Source organism: Labeo rohita, chromosome 12 (assembly GCF_022985175.1).
Source record: "Labeo rohita strain BAU-BD-2019 chromosome 12, IGBB_LRoh.1.0, whole genome shotgun sequence".
NCBI classification, from domain to species: Eukaryota; Metazoa; Chordata; class Actinopteri; order Cypriniformes; family Cyprinidae; genus Labeo; species Labeo rohita.
Genome location: NC_066880.1, coordinates 2956249 through 2973683, shown reverse-complemented (window position 1 = coordinate 2973683; position 17435 = coordinate 2956249). Strand labels below are relative to the sequence as shown.

At 30.6% G+C, this 17435-nt stretch overlaps 1 protein-coding gene across 2 annotated transcripts in view; it reads right to left on the bottom strand.

The window, feature by feature from the left end:
• The window catches only part of dock1 (dedicator of cytokinesis 1), a 302275-nt gene that overhangs the window by 244292 nt on the left and 40548 nt on the right, over window positions 1-17435 (bottom strand). For both annotated transcript variants that reach the window (XM_051123710.1, XM_051123711.1), the window contains exons 6-11: window positions 15709-15857; window positions 11294-11429; window positions 8835-8992; window positions 8128-8209; window positions 5553-5688; window positions 1730-1802 (exon numbers count right to left, since the gene is read on the bottom strand). In XM_051123710.1, coding sequence (XP_050979667.1) covers window positions 1730-1802; window positions 5553-5688; window positions 8128-8209; window positions 8835-8992; window positions 11294-11429; window positions 15709-15857 — 734 coding nt within the window. The remainder of the gene's footprint in view (window positions 1-1729; window positions 1803-5552; window positions 5689-8127; window positions 8210-8834; window positions 8993-11293; window positions 11430-15708; window positions 15858-17435) is intronic.

Below are 17435 nucleotides of genomic sequence, written 5' to 3'. Positions count from 1 at the left end.
GATTATACAAATAATGCATAAAATAATGACGTAAAAATAAAATTCAATTTACTTACAAATATTAACTCATTTTAATTATCTGGACAAATTATTATTATTATTATTATTATTATTATTATTATTATTATTATTATTACTACTATTACTATTACTATTACTATTATTATTATTATTATTATTATTATTATTATTATTATTAGCAGCAGCAGCATAACATTATTAGTATTGTTATTTACAATAATTTACATTTTAATTCAAATTATTTCAATTCCATTATTCTTATTATTATCATTACTATTATCATCATCATTATTATTAACATATTTACGTAAACAAACATTTAAATATTTTTCATATTATATAATATAAAATATAAAAAAAGTAAAAATACTTTTCCTATTTTAAAAAAATATTATTATATTATTGTTGATAATGATGAAATAATAAAAGTAAAATAATTTATTGTTACTATTACTACTAACATATTTTATATTATATAAATTTAATTTATGTAATTTTAAAATTATGTAATTTTTTAAATAACATTTTAAATATGTACTATTTTTATTTTTTATTTTAAATTAAAATTATTATTATTATTATTATTAAATTATTATTATTATTATTAATTATTATATAATTTACATTTTATATTTATTTACATGCAATTATTGTTATTAATTCAGCATTAATTATATATTATTGTTTATATGATGTAAAATTTAAATAATTTAATGTTGTTATTACTATTAATAAAATATGTTGTATTATATAATGTACATTTTATTTAATTAGCAGATTTTTACAATTATTATTATTATTATTAATTCAATATTTATATATTATTATTAATAATAAGTAAAATAATTTTCTTAAATAATTTCTTATTATTACTCTTAATAAAATTAATTTCAATGTAACTTTTAAATAACATTTTAAATACATATATTTTTTACATTTTTTATTCATTCTTAAAAATTTGAAATAATAATAATTCTTATATTCTTAATGTATTCTTAATGAAATAACTCTTGATGTTACTGCTATTATTAAAATATTTTAAAATATTATATAATGTACATTTGATTTGATTTGATTTTACATTTTTATTTTTAGATTTGTAAAATTATTATTGTTATTATTATTATTATTATTATTATTATTATTTTTTTTTTTTTTTGCTACCCATGAGCATTCAAATCAGTCAGAGGGTTTTGTTTCAGTCAGGAGTAGACAGCACGACAGTTAACTATGTTTTGGACCAGAGCTACAGTAAACTGAAGTCACAAAATAGCTTCTACAAAGCAAAAACCTCCCTAAAGTGAGAACACACATCTGAAACACCTCACAGTTCCCAGCAAACCCCTGGACCCTTCCCTGAATGACCCGGCTGGGCTGTGAGAGCAGCAAAGCAGAGAAAGACTGAAGTGTAGTCTTATTGAGTGACAGAATGAACAAGCGAGTGACTGTGAGGCACGAATGACTCCTCTACAGAATAAGAGTGAGTTTGTGTGCTGTTGTCTTCAATGAATAAAGACACAGACCGTTAAGATGATACAGCAGAAATCAGAAAAAAACACAAACAAACAGCTTACACTCAAACTTTCTAACTACAAAGTTTCACGCACTTGACTGAAGGCCGAAACTGTCAGGACAGTCAGTCATTTTCACGATGTTACGTTATTACCATCATAAGGCTGTTGTGTTGACATCATGAAGTCATACTCACGGCTGGAAGGGAATGAAGTGTTGCTTGTCCTCGTCGTCCATCTTGCCCGTGATGATGTCTGTGACGTCCATAACTGCAGAGAGAAGAACGAGACGAGAATAATGTCTGCAGACAACCAATCATCATGTCTCAACAACTATGGATGAAAAAGAAAATAACCAGCTCATATTTTATCCCATTAAGACTATTAAGGTCTGTATTTTGACAGTTTTTGCCATTTTCTTCAAAGTCACAGAAGTGTACAAGTTAAATTAAATATTAACTATAAATAAAAAAATATAAGCATATTTAAAAAATATTTATACTTAATATAATGGAACAAAATAATTAAATAACATTAAATTAAATAATTAAATAAACTTGAATATGGTATTACATGAATATTATTCATTTTTATTATTCAGTATAACAATATAAACATTTTATTTACTTAAAACAAAAATTGATTATAAATAAAATATACTTTTAAAAAAAATTGTATTTTTATTTAATATTATAGAACAAAATTAAAATAACATTAAATTAAATAATTAAACATTATATGAATTATTGTATTATATGAATATTATTCATTTAGAATATAACAATATAAAAAGGTAATTTAATCTACTTATATGCTCTTTAAAAATCACTGTGTCCAGATCAAATTTAATCAAAATGAATCTTATTTAGCCAAATTCTCAATACTTTAAAGCAAAAAGTGATATATCACTTAAATTGGTGTTATGCAGAAAATAAATAAATAAATATTTTGAAAACATTCATTTTTACATCAAGGTACTTATTTGCTATATCGAAATTAACTTAAATAAATATTTTGAAAACATTTAAGTTTATATTTAAGGTACTAATTGCAGTGCTGAATTTAAATAAATAACTAAATAAAATAAGCTTTTTTGAAAACATTAAGGTTACAAAGTACTAACTGATGTACTGAAAATAATAAATAAATAAATAAATAAATAAATAAATAAATAAATAAATAAATAAATAAATAAATAAAGTTTAAATTATGGTAGTAACTGCTGTACTAAAATTAAAATAAATAAATATTTTTAAAACATTAACATTTACATCAAGGTACTAACTGCTGGACTCAAATTAATTTAAACAAATAAATAAAAATATTCAAAGTTTACATCATGGTAGTAACTGCTGTACTGAAATTAAAATAAATAAATAAATAGTAAACATTAACAATAATAAATATTTTGAAAACATTAACATCAAGGTACTAACTGCTGTTCTGAAACCAATTTAAATAAATAATTTTTAATACATTAACGTTTACATCATTGTAGTAACTGCTGTACTAAAATAACAAATAAATAATTTGAAGAGTTTACATCAAGGTACTAATTAACTACAATTCTGCGGTGAAAAAACAATGTAAATATCTCAAATCTTTTTTTTTTTTTTTTTTTTTTTTTTTTTACATTTATGTATGTATCTTGGGGTCTAATATGACATGAATGTGTCTTTCTGAGATTCAATAAATAAATAAACCATAGTAAAAAGCAAGAGAGAAGCACTCGTGGAAGTTTAAATTTGCGGTTTATAGGGTGAGAGCAGGTAAAACTTTCTAGATAAGCTGTCAAGCAGCAGCTATTACTGACTGAACACATAAACATCGCCTCTAAATGGCCATTTGGCCTGGTGTGCAGCAGTGGCCGTGCTGAGATTGGCTTTACAGCAGGCAACAGGAAACTGATGAGCCATAATGGAAGCGTTGGCTTGTCTCTGAAAGTGACACATTAAAGGTGACATTGCACATACAGGTTCTGCCTCTACCTGCCTGACCCACATACAGACGTACTGCTAACGGCCATACAGAGAGAGAGAGAGATATGCTTTCCTGCTTTAAAACCCGTTTGATGTTCAAACTAAAGGATGCACGTCCGCTCTCATTCTTCTGTTCGGCCTCATTTATTTATTTACAACAGAACAACAGATTTTTCCTTTTCTATGAAACTAAAGGAGAAACCCTTTGTGCACAATAACAGGCAACAAACTGTGAGCAATGCATTGCACAATAATCAACCCTGGAACTGGCAACAGTAATAGTGAAAAGTGGACACAAATGTTCCTGTGATTGTAAATGTAATAAAACAATATTTAACATATTTAACCATGTTTGTTTTGAATGCATTAAAACGCATGAATGCAGTCAGATTGTTGCATCACTGTCAGCATCACATATAGCAAAGTTTATATGCAATATATTATACCAGCTGATTTAACAGGCTTGCACAATTGCATTTCAAGGTGTGTGGAATCACTCTGATAAATGTGACAAATAAAAGTACAGATCTCAACACAGAACACCTGATACCTGTAATTTAAAACAAGAAAAAGATCCTTACATTTCACAGCCCGCACTGTGCCAACTTAGTATTAGCTGTCATTGAAAATAAAATAAAATAAAATAAAATGATCAATGATTAAAATAATTACAATTAAATTAAATTAAATTAAAAATTATTAATTTAATTAAACGTAATTATGTTTAATAAATATATCTGATTCGTATGGGTTTACAGTATTAATAACGAAATTACTAAAATAAAAAAATTAATTAAATTAAATAATAAAATAAAATAAAATAAAATATCAACAAAAACAAAAACAAAGTCTGAATTTAGTGAATGTTAAATATATTACGTTTATTAAATATATCTGATTCTTTTGGGTTTACAGTGTTAATAACGAAATTAAAATAAAAAATAAAAAATAAAAAATATCAACAAAAACAAAGTCTAAATTTAGTGAATAAATAAAACAAAACAAAAAACAAAAAAAAAATTGAATTAAATTAAAATAAATTAAATACAATTAAAATTAAATAAATACAAAAAGTCTGAATTTAGTGAATGTTAAATTTAATTACGTGTATTAAATAAATCTGATTCTTTGGGGTTTACAGTGTTAATAACAAAATGAAATAAAATAAAGGAATAAAACAATTAAATATAAACATAACAATACAAAAAATTCTGAAAGTTAAATACGCTAAATTTAATTATATCTAATAAAACATCTCAGGTTTACAGTAGTAAACAAATAGTACCAAACAAATAAAAAATGACAATTAAATATAAAGTAAACATTATCTAAAAAAACTTAGAAAATAAAAAATTACAACCAAAAAAAAAAAAAAGTCTGAATTTACTGAATGTTAAAATAAATTATATCTATTAAAATATTTATTTTGATGGTTTTACAGTATAAACAATGAAATCAAATAGAACAAAATAAATAGAATAAAATTAAATTAAAATTACATAAATTAAAATTAAAAAATAAATTCAAATGTCAGAAATTCTGAATTTAGTGGATATAATATAATTACATCCATATTAATAGATATATAATAAAAATATATTTTTATAGTTTTACAGTAGTAACAATGAAATTAAATAAGGATAAAAATAATAAAATTAAATATAACAATTAAATATAAAAATATAAACATAACTATAAACTATTGATTAAAACAGTAAAACAGTAAAACAGTAAAAAAAAAAAAAAACTTACTGAATATGTCAAACTAAATTATGTCTAATAAAATATCTTATTCTTATGGGATTACAGCAGTGAAAGGAAAAAAGAATATCACAATTAAATATAAAAATAAAATATAAATTAAAAAAATAAATGTCAGAAGTGTGACTGTTAAATTTAATTTTATCTAAAAAAAAAATAAATAAATAAATAAAAAATAAAAAAATAAAAAAATCCCATTCTTGTTACAGTAGTAGTTTGATAGACACTATGGTTTACCACGGTCAATGCATTATGTCAAATGTAATGTGTGAGGCTCTACCTGCCACGCCGAAGGGTCTGCGGAGGCCAGATGTTAATTTCTTAGTGTTGTTATCTCTGAGCTCCATCCGGCCCACTCGAACGATCTGACAAACAAAGCTGATTTTCTCCCTCTTTAGGTCTTCGCTCCCCAGATCCTAGCGAGAAATGCACAAACACACAAGAAAGAGCATTACAAAAACCATGCACAATCATGTACTCAAACAGCCTGCATTATTTTGAGCCCCCAAGCACTACTGGCCATGCACCAGGAGTTTCTGCCTACAACCATCTAGTTAAACTCAAACTTGTTAGTTGAGCAACTATCCAGGAAGATGCATGGATCGGTTCGGTGTACACAGACTGTTAGCGAGCCGTCCGGGCGAAGGCTAAATTGCTCGAACAGCATTTGATTGGGGGCAGCAACTCATTCCCCGCCGGGGGTTTGTGCAAAGAGCAGAGGATTGTGGGAAAACAAACTGACCTGACCAGCCCAGCATCTATTAATAAAATGACCTCTAGCAAATGAGAACGTGTGGGTGCAAACAAGCACCTACAAGCGAACAAACCAATGCATATGCTCTGTAATTATAAATTATACACATGCAAATACACTAAATGCATGCAGTTAAAACAAACAAATATGTTTGATAACGCTTAAATATGATTTTAAGTTTTTCCCTGCACAGATAATTGGTTTTTCTGTGTTAAATTACATGTAGACGCCAACGCGCGTACATGGATGCACACAATATGTGCAACAATGCAAAGCAGGCGGCGTCTCCGGAGAGCTTCCTCCTCTAACGACCCTTAGCTCGTTACCCTTTACAGCTTTAATGATGATGCTGCTTTCTCCAACACTTTAATTACCAATTCTGCAACACGACTGATGAACACGAATTAAAGTGTCACCCAATAATACCGTGATTACTCATTAAGGAACAATGCGAGAGACGGGAACAGACGAACGGAATCAAGCCGTAAACGAGACATTTGCATGACGGGGTTTCCAGGAACGAGTCGGTAGAGACGTGCTGGAGGGAATATTTCAAATCAAACAATTAGGTCGCGCATGTGAAGGGTTTCATGTGGCCTAGCGGTTTGCGCAGGTGGCACAAATTAGCAGAGTTTAAAACCTAGTTAGATGACCACCTAGATGCCATTTTAAAACATGTCATTATCATGCAGACCACATTGTTGGCCACATTTTAAAATAGCATCACATGCATTTGTTAATTAAACAGGGTTGTTATTGTTAATTAAAACCAAAACTATTAAAACACTGATGCTCAATTAAATAAAGCTGAAATAAAATAAATATTAGAGGGAAAAAAAAAGAATTAAAATGAAAATTAGAAAAATAATAGACTAAAAACTGATCCAAAACTAAAATAAAAAATAAAACTGACAAAAGCACATAATAAAATTACTCATAAAACAACAAAATTAAAATGAAACACATTTATAAAAATTTAATTGCATAACAACTAAAATTGAGCCAAAACTAAAACTTAAAGTTGAAAAATAAAATTAAATGAAATAAACTGACAAAAGCACATAATAAAATTACTAATAATAAAAATAAATAAAATTACTGATATATTAACTAAATTAAAATAAAACTGAAAAATATATTTATAAAACTATAATGCCATAACAACTAAATCTGGGCCAAAACTAAAACTTAAAACTAAAATAAAGAGAAAATTAATGACAAAAGTACACAATAAAATTACTAATAAATTAACAAAATTTAAACGAAAACTGAAAAATATATTAATAAAAATATAATGGCATAACAACTAAAATTGAGCCAACACTACAACTTAAAGTTGAAAATAAAATTTAAAAAATTAAATTAACAATAATAATAATAATAATAATAATAATAATAATAATAATAATAATAATAATAATAATAATATAATAATAATTAATAATAAATAATAAATTAGCTCAATTAAAATAAAAATTGAAAAATATATTAAAATATAATGGCATAACAACTAAAACTGAGCCAAAACTAAAACTTAAAACTAAAATAAAAAAAATAAAAAAATATATCACTGACAAAAGTACACAATAAAATTACTAATTCATGAACTAAAAATTTAAATGAAAACTGAAAAATATATTAATAAAAATATAATGGCATAACAGCTAAAACTGAGCCAAAACTAAAAATTAAAATAAAATAAAAAATAAAATAAAATAAAAAAATAAATAAAATAAAATAAAATAAAATACCTAAATTAAAATGAAAACTGAAAAAAATATTAATACAAATATAATGGCATATAAACAATACTAAAATAACATTGGTGGAGAGAAGTACTGATAAAAAAACTAACTATTTCGCTCAATATTTACATATATTACATATATATTTACTCATATCTTTTATTTGTTATTCTGCTCACATTGTGTGGTGCATAAACACCTTATTGGTATTAATACCTATGTAGAGTTTAATATCAATCATTTATGTAGTTGCAAAAGGTTTCAATCTGGTCTGCATATCGCAATGCTGTTTTTCCATCTCTCTATGATAACTCTAAATATAAAGTGTCAAAAGTAAAGCCCAAAATAATACATACAGTGAATACGGCACGCAGGTTATGGAGCTGGTCGATGTCTTTCACCAAACCTGAGCTGGACCAGCGCACAAGATAGTTTTCACTGCAAGAAAATAAAAACAACAGATATTAAATGACATTATTTTTAAAGCACGGTCTGATTCTCAATGAACACAAACACTGATAAATGTACAGCTTTAATGCACTGCAAGACTCTTCAGACAGAAAAGCATTTGCTAAATGCATAAGCGCAAATGAAAATATAATGACACACTCGAATATAACAACACTCAAATGTAACAACATGATCATTTACTGCTAAAAACAAACCATTGAGACATGGTGTGCATGGCACAAATGTGGTTGATTTACTACTGAGGATGTGAAACACCTTTGCTATTGGTCACCGAGGCTCACAAATGTGGGTGAAAATAGTGTCAAATTATTACATTTAATCTTAAGTAATATAAAGAAAATATATAATTATACAAAATATAAAAATATTAAAAAAATAAAAATTATTAAAATAGTAATAATATAAATATCATAATATAATATTAATTAAAAAATTATATATATATATTAAAAAAATTAATACAAATAAATTCTAAATATAATTAAAAAAAAAAAAAATGTAAAAAGATTTTATCTCTGAACAAAGTACCATTTGACAGCATAAATGTTTAGGATGGAAACAAGCATCTAAGCATTGAAGTTTGTGCACTGACCTGATGAACTTGGACTCGATTGGGTCGTACAGCGACATTAGCACTTCTGCATCTTCTCCGATTTTGCACACAACATTCTTGAGCGTGACGAACAGGGCGAACGAGGGTGTGGAGGCAAACTTGGCCTGCCTGCTCAAATCCAAGTTCTGCTTCTGAGACTGAAAAATAAAAACAAATACAAATTAAAGCTGCAAGCAGCGTTGAAAGGCCCTCACACCCTGGCTCACCGCCACCCGGTGGCTTTAGGACAACAGCTAACGATGAGTAACATGCATTTAAAGTGGTAATTTTTTGGCATTTGTGTGCGCCAAACTTCCTGCGTCCAGCTGGTGGCACCACGGCTAGAACTGGATTTTGGCATGTAGATCAGGTCAGGAATTTTATCAAACATATGAAGTTTGGTGCAGACTGAAACATGGTATGTTTAAGTTAGCGTAAAGCATGACATCCTGTCTCCAACAGGTGGCGCTATGATTGTAACTGAATATTGGCCTTCAGATATCTTCAGGCCAGGACACTTACTATACCTAAAGTTTGGTGCAGGTTGGACACTATGTTTAAACTGGTGTAAAACAAGTCATTCCCAGTTGCCAGCAGGTGGCGCTATGATTGTAACAGAATATTGGCCTTTAGATGTGTTCAGGCCAGGACTCTTATCGAACATGTGAAGTTTGGGACAGATTGGACATTGTATGGCTGAGTTACAACAACTACTTTTTCCACAGCGAAGCGTCAAAATTTATCAAGCCGCCACGGACACGCCCTTCAACGAAAACTCAAGATCTTCACAATTTAACATCGCAAAGGCTTTTAGATTAGACTGACCACATATAATGCTAATGTCACTAAATCTCTAGGAGGAGTTTGTTACAGCGTAAAACATGTCACTTCCTGTTGTCAGCAGGTGGCGCTATGACTATAACTGAATATGGGCATGTAGAGGTCTAGAGGTCTTCAGGTCAGGACTCTTATTAAACGTGAAGTTTGGTGCAGATCAGACATTCCAGGGCTGAGTTATAACAACTTCCTTTTCACGGCAAAACATCGAAATTTGTCAAGCCGCCATGGACACGCCCTCCAACGAAAACTCAAGATCTTCGCAATTTAACGTCACAAAAGGCTTTAGATTAGACTGACCAAATTTGGTGTTGATCTGTGTAAATCTCTAGAAGTTCATTTAAATACAACGCCTGAAATGGCAAAAATGGCACAAATCTTGCAGAGAAAATTTGAAATAACAGACTTCCTGTTGGGTTTCAGACTTCGCACCGAAGAATATTTTTTTTGTAGGTATTGGTGTGTTACACGTGTTCATCGAATTTCGTGCATGTATGTGAAATGCAGCTCGAGGAACTTTTTGGAGGTACTGGTATGTTACATGTGTCTACTGAATTCCATACATGTGAAACACAGCTCAAGGGGCACTTAGTTGAAATATTTTTATAGGTGGAAATGAGTTTTTAACTAAATGTATAGGTGGCGCTATCGAGCCATTTTGCCATTTCTGAAACCCATATCAGATGTAAATTTTCACCACTTTTGGCGTGTGTGCAAAGTTTCATGAGTATGAGCATGTTTAGGCCCTCAAAAATAAGATACATTTTGGAGAAGAAGAAAGTGAGCAATTCCAATAGGGTCTTCGGGCCCTAAATCTGGCACCTGAGCACAGTTACTCTTTCAAATGTGAGTCTTAAAGTCAGCAAGACTAATTACACCGCCATTAGTGACTGTCAGTCTTGAATCTATACAATTTTTATCTGCTGAAAGAGACTCAAGGACACTGAACATCTGGGTAGGGTCACCTGGGAAAGGCAGGACAGCAGTGCTGCTGTATTTTCAGACTTTCACCTTGTCGTACAGGTTTGCAACAACACAAGACACAATTTTCACCTTAGAGTTAAGGTAAAAACGAACATGGATTGATGCAAGAATGTTGTGATTACACCATAAATGCATATAATTAAGGTCTACTGTGTTCCTCTGACTGCAACTTTTTTTTTTTTTAAGCTTAATCACCAGCCATTTGTCAAACTGAGTCCCACAGCAAAGATGGGAAGTGAGACGGTTCGCTCTCACGCTCTCTGTTCCCGTGCAACCTCTCACACGTCAGCGATGGTGTTTCAGAGCTGCGGTCAGGGACTTTTTCATGTGGTTTAGTGGTTGCGCTTGAGTAGTCACATCCAAATATAAATATGAAGTAAAAGTTAACATTCAAGGTGTTTATAAAACATCAAAGCAGGCAGTGATGAGAAAAAAAAACAAAAAAAAAAACAAAAACATACTGCAAAACAAAAAGAACCGACACAAGTCTGCCGTCAGCTCTCAGGCCTCACACATTAACAATCCAAAAACACCAAACAAACTCATTCTAAAATCTCAATCCAAATGAAACACATCAGGAAAAAGCAGCATGGTGATATTAGGGCCATAATGGATGAAAACAGACTAATGTCGTTTACCTTCTCCTCTTGGATGCGAGCTTCAATCTGCTTGGATGCGGTTTCGTGCGCTCGGAAGAGATTGACAGTGCTGGTCAGGTCTGGATCCAGAATATTCCCATCTTTATCTCTCACCACCAGATCCAGGTCTAAATACCTGCCAAACACACACAAAAATAGTGGAGAAGAGGTTTTTAAAAGACATTTGGTTGAAAGAGACCAAATAGACACATTCATTTTTAGGAGTATCACTACTATGATGCAAGAGTGTTTCCATACGGTTGCTAAAGTGTTATCAATTGTATTAGCATTTTGCTATGTGGCTACTAAGGGTAGTAGGATTTGTATAGAAAAAAAAATAAAAACCTTTTACTTAATAAATTTGACGAAGACAGAGACTTGAAGTGAGAACTGGAAGTTGTACATGTGTGTCACTAGTGACTTTTTCACCTAAGCGGTTCTATCGTCTCATCTGTATACTCACTTCCTCCTACAACTAAAGTTAACAGGAACACTAAATTGCTCTGAGAGGTAATAAACTTGGCCTTGAATGTGTTTAACGAGCAGAAAAAAAAAGTCTTAAGCATGCAACTAGAATAACTAAATTGAACTGCAAAACAGATCGGTTCAGACTGGTTTCCTGGTCTTTCATTTGTTAGCTGAACAATTAGCTCTGCCCCTAAACTCACACTATTGGTTGATCTGATGCAATAGTGGTTGGAATAGGCCACAACAGTCAGATAGATAGATAGATATATAGGCAGGCAGGCAGGCAGGCAGACAGGCAGACAGGCAGACAGGCAGGCAGGCAGGCAGGCAGGCAGGCAGGCAGGCAGGCAGGCAGGCAGACAGGCAGGCAGGCAGGCAGCAGGCAGGCAGGCAGGCAGGCAGGCAGCACAGGCAGGCAGGCAGGCAGGCAGGCAGGCAGGCAGAGGCAGGCAGGCAGGCAGGCAGGCAGACAGGCAGGCAGCAGGCAGACAGGCAGGCAGGCAGGCAGACAGGCAGGCAGGCAGACAGGCAGGCAGGCAGACAGGCAGACAGACAGGCACAGGCAGGCAGGCAGGCAGGCAGGCAGGCAGGCAGGCAGGCAGGCAGGCAGACAGGCAGGCAGGCAGGCAGGCAGACAGACAGACAGACAGACAGACAGGCAGGCAGGCAGGCAGGCAGGCAGGCAGGCAGGCAGACAGACAGACAGACAGACAGACAGACAGGCAGGCAGACAGGCAGACAGGCAGACAGGCAGACAGGCAGACAGGCAGGCAGACAGACAGGCAGCAGACAGACAGGCAGGCAGACAGACAGGCAGACAGACAGACAGACAGGCAGACAGGCAGACAGGCAGACAGGCAGACAGGCAGGCAGACAGGCAGGCAGACAGGCAGACAGGCAGACAGGCAGGCCTTTTGTTGAAGCCATCAGTTCACATTATTTCAAATTTAACAGAATTGAGTAAGAAACTACATTACCCATGATGCTGTACATAAATCCCACAATCAGAGTTGTAGCGAGCAAATTAAGTAAAGACAATATTTAAATACACATTAATATTTAAATAAACTTTAAAAAACGTTTTTATGGATATAAGATACAATTTAATAGATACGTTTTTTTTCACCATTTTTAATTTAATTATGTTATTTGTAATGCTTCATTGGATTGAAGTTCTTTCCGTCGCTGAAAGCTTAAGTACACGGTCTTGTACCTTTGTCTTTTTGACTGATTTCCAAATACTTTTTTGTTTCAAATACAAGACTGTAATGTGTTTCATCTTGTAGCTGGATGGTTTGGTTCATGGATTATAACGCTTTATCGAAGACTTTTTTGCTGAATAACGACTGTTCACCTGAGGCTCTGGATTACAGATTATAATGTTGTAAATAATGTTCAGTTTCTGGCACAGACTGATTGTTTCACTTCATAAGACCTCAATATATCATCAGGAGCCATGGGTATTCATTTTGTGTTGACTGTATATGCTTTTTTGACTCTCAAAGTGCCGTTATCCTCTGACTAGCATTTTATGAACCACCAAGCACAATGGTTTCAGATAAAAATCTTCTACAGAACGAAAAAAATAAGTCCCCTACTTCTTGAAGTTTTGAAATTTGTGGCATATTACACACACTACAAGATTGACACACCAGAGAGAGCACCAGCAAATCATCACTGACGTTTCAGAAACTAATTTTACATATGTTTGCTAGCATACTGTACGTTCAGAACTGAGGCAATTTCACCCCCAGCGCTTCTCTTTGTTCATATGGTTGTGGTACGTTTTCGACACATTATACAGACAGTGTTGTTGCAAAACTTCCACATACAGTTTCCTCCATCTACACTATCTCTCGGACCCGTACAGCAGCTTGTTTTGCAGTTGCACATTGGCTATTGTGAAAGTAATGATGTAGTCATAGCCGTGATCATCCCAATTTAAAATGCTAAATATCAAGCAAGTTTGATATTAACCAGGACGGCCCTGATTTATGTGCAGAGCTGGGTAGTTACTGATTACATGTAATCTGGATTACGTAATTACAGGGTTAAGAAGTGAACACTTTGATTTTTATTTGAATTACCACTCTGTAGGTTATTTAACCATGCATTTCTATATCTTTAGAAAGCTTTTTCCTTTCAAACAAATTAAAATGCACAAATTCACAAACTTTTTTTGTCATCTGATACTCTTTCATCTCTAATATATTTACTTGAAGTACCCCTGAGATTTTATAACAAATATTTTAATAATTAAGTATCACATTTGCATATTCATTGGTTCTCTGATGTTGGTTAATGGTCACATGACATGAAGGTAAGCAAATAAAATATTATTATTATTACTATTTTTATTGATATTAAAATTATTTTAATTTAATATTTTTATGTTTGAATTAAATATTAGCTTTTCAATAAACTCATAAACCCCCTGCAGTTCCTCCACAAACATCAAGGGAAACCTTGATGTAATATAATGTTCAAATGCACTTCCTGTTGTTAATAACAACAAATGGAATACATTTTCTTACTCTTTCTAAATGTAATCTAAAAGTAGTTATGTTACTAACTACAATTTTTGTCATGCAATTAGGAATCACAAGTAGATTACAATTTGTAAGTAATCTACCCAACTAAATGAGATAAAGAATAAAAAAGATAAAAATCTGAATATATAAAAACAAAAAACCCCAAATAAAATAAACAATAAAAAAAAAATAAAGCAAACACACAAAGATAAAAAAAATAGAACAAAATAATATCAAATAAACTAATAATAACAAAATAATAATAATAAATTAAATTAAATTATAACACTGAGATAAAGAAAAAACAACAAATATATATCATATATAAAAACAAAACAAAACCCAAACAACAATATAATTTTTAATGCACTTTGTGTTGTTAACAACAAATGGAATATATTTTCTTACTCTTTATTTTTTATGACGAGATCATCTGATTTAAATCAACGTGATAAACGAGTTAGGTCAAAAGTAATCCAAAAGTAATCCAACAGTAGTTCCGTTACTAACTACAATTTCTGTAATGTAATTTGGAATCACAATTTGTAAGTAATCTACCCAGCTAAATGAGATAAAAATGAGAATATATACAAACAAAACCATATACATATATATATACACATATACATATATATACATATATATACATATATATACATATATATACATACATATACATATATATACATACATATACATATATATATATATATATATATATATATATATATATATATATATATATATATATATATATATATGAAAAAATAATAATAAAATGTATAAATATTAAATAAAAAAAACAAGATAAAATGAGAATATATAAAAACAAAACACAAATAACGCAATATAACGTATATAATGCCAAACAGCAGATGGAATATATTTTCTTACTCTTTGTATTTTTGTTAATATGGTACAAGACTATTCGATTTAAATCAATGTGATAATGAGATAGGTCGAAAGTAATCTAACAGTAATCTAAAAGTAGTTTCGTTACTAACTACAATTTTCGCCATGTAATTTGGAATCACAATCTGTAATCGGGAGGTGCAAGATTTGATCGAACAAGGTCCTTGACAAGACTTTTTCTCCCATTCTCGGGAGGTAAAATTGGGGATAATCAGCCTTAAACTCCTGTAACATGAGCCCGACTTTACTGGTCCTTCAATGCAAGTCTTTTCTTCCCCAAATGAAAGTGGATAAAGTGCTGAAATCTAAAGTGCTGCAAATCTTTTTCACAATGACCCTTCACAGCAAAAACAGACCCTGAATTAAAAATGAAGAGCGATAAAATGCTCTCATTAAAAGTCAGATTTTATGCAACGAACTGCAGTCGTGACTTCCAGCTCATGCTCTCCCTGTTCCAACATGACCCGACCAGCACGAGTCAGCAGTGTGTGTGTGTGTTCATACTTGTTCCCGTAGTCCATCTTAGAGGTGACTTTCTGCTTGAGCTCGGACAGCTCGTCCTGCGGGAGCGTGCCGGACAGGATCTGTGAGCGCCATTCAATCAAGTCGTAGATCATGTCTCGGACCGTGTTGAACATCTCACGCTTGTCGCCCTGTTGGAAACACAAAGTTTGGTTAAAACCCTGCAATACGTGTTAATTAATACATCAAAGTGCATTCTGCTGCATAAAGGCGCAATGCTTTTAATTACTGTAGACAAAGAGGCCTGGAGTGTCATATTGCTTGCTTGTGCAATTAAAAGTGTTTATAAACTGTCAATGAGACGCTTTTCAAAAAGGTTTGAAAACTAACTTTACTTTTTAATTTGCATATCATGTCAGATCTTTTCAACATCTCGCCCCCAAGCGAAAACGATCAGATTCATTAGAGAAAACTGCAGTGTGTCAGAAAATGAGTGTTTGTGCTCTGTGATGTCACTGTGATCTACTGTCATCAAGCTGATGATGTGTGATGACTGTGTGTACAGTCATGAATATGCATATTTCAGTAATATATAGCATGTAAAAAGCAGTGTCAAATGAGTGGGATGTCCAAATTTGCTGTATTTATTAAAAAAATTGCCCAAAAAAATACCAGAATGACCCACTACTTCGACAAGATTTTGAAGTGTGCATACGATGGGAGCTTCAGCATCACAAGAAGTGGTTTATAAATAGTGGAAAAGTGATAAAACTGACATTATAGGTTATGTGACAACACCAACATTGATGTTTAATTGATTTTAACTGTGGGATTTGTAATGTAAACAAAGCAAACAAAAAAAGACAGCTACACAAAATAACAATACAAAATAAAATAAGATGCAAAAAAACATGCATGTAAAAATGTTTTATTACTTTAAAACTAATTATTTGCATGGATTTGTAATTTTTTTTGCAGCAATAAACTAAACAAAAACAGAAATTACAAACAAAAAAAATAATATACACATTAAAAAAAATAAATAAAATGATAAAAATAAAGCAAAAGAAAAAGAAAAAAAAGAAAACAAAATAATATAAATAAACAATAAAAAGTACATAAAAATAAAAACGATAAAAATAAAATAATAAAATGAAAATACAATAAGATAAAAATGAGAATATATACAGAACAAAACCCACAAAAAAGTAAAGCAAAATAAAAAGATAAAAATGAAAACAAAATATAAAATAAAATAAAAAAAAATAATAATAAAAATGATAAAAATAAAAATGAGATTCGGAAAAAAGATAAAAATAGGAATACATAAAAACAAAACTTAAAACAAACATTAAGCATAATACACAATAAAATAAACAAATAAAAAAAAAATAATAAAATGAATAAAAAATAAATTCAATTCAACTGAATGCAACGAGAAAAAAAGCTGAGATAAACAAACAAGATAAAATGAGAATATATAAAAACAAAACAAAACCCAAATAATATTAAAAAAGATAATTAAACTAAAAAAATACAAAATAATATAAAATAAACAAATAAAAATAAATTAAATAATAATAAAAATAATAAAAATAAAATAAAACAAAAAAACAAACAAACAAACAAACAAACAAACAAGATAAAAATGAGAATATAATCATCCAAAAAAATAAGGATAAAATAGATCAAATAAAATAAGAGAAAATGAGACAAAGATATTACTGATATTAAATAAATTATCATGTTATATTATATTATATCATATT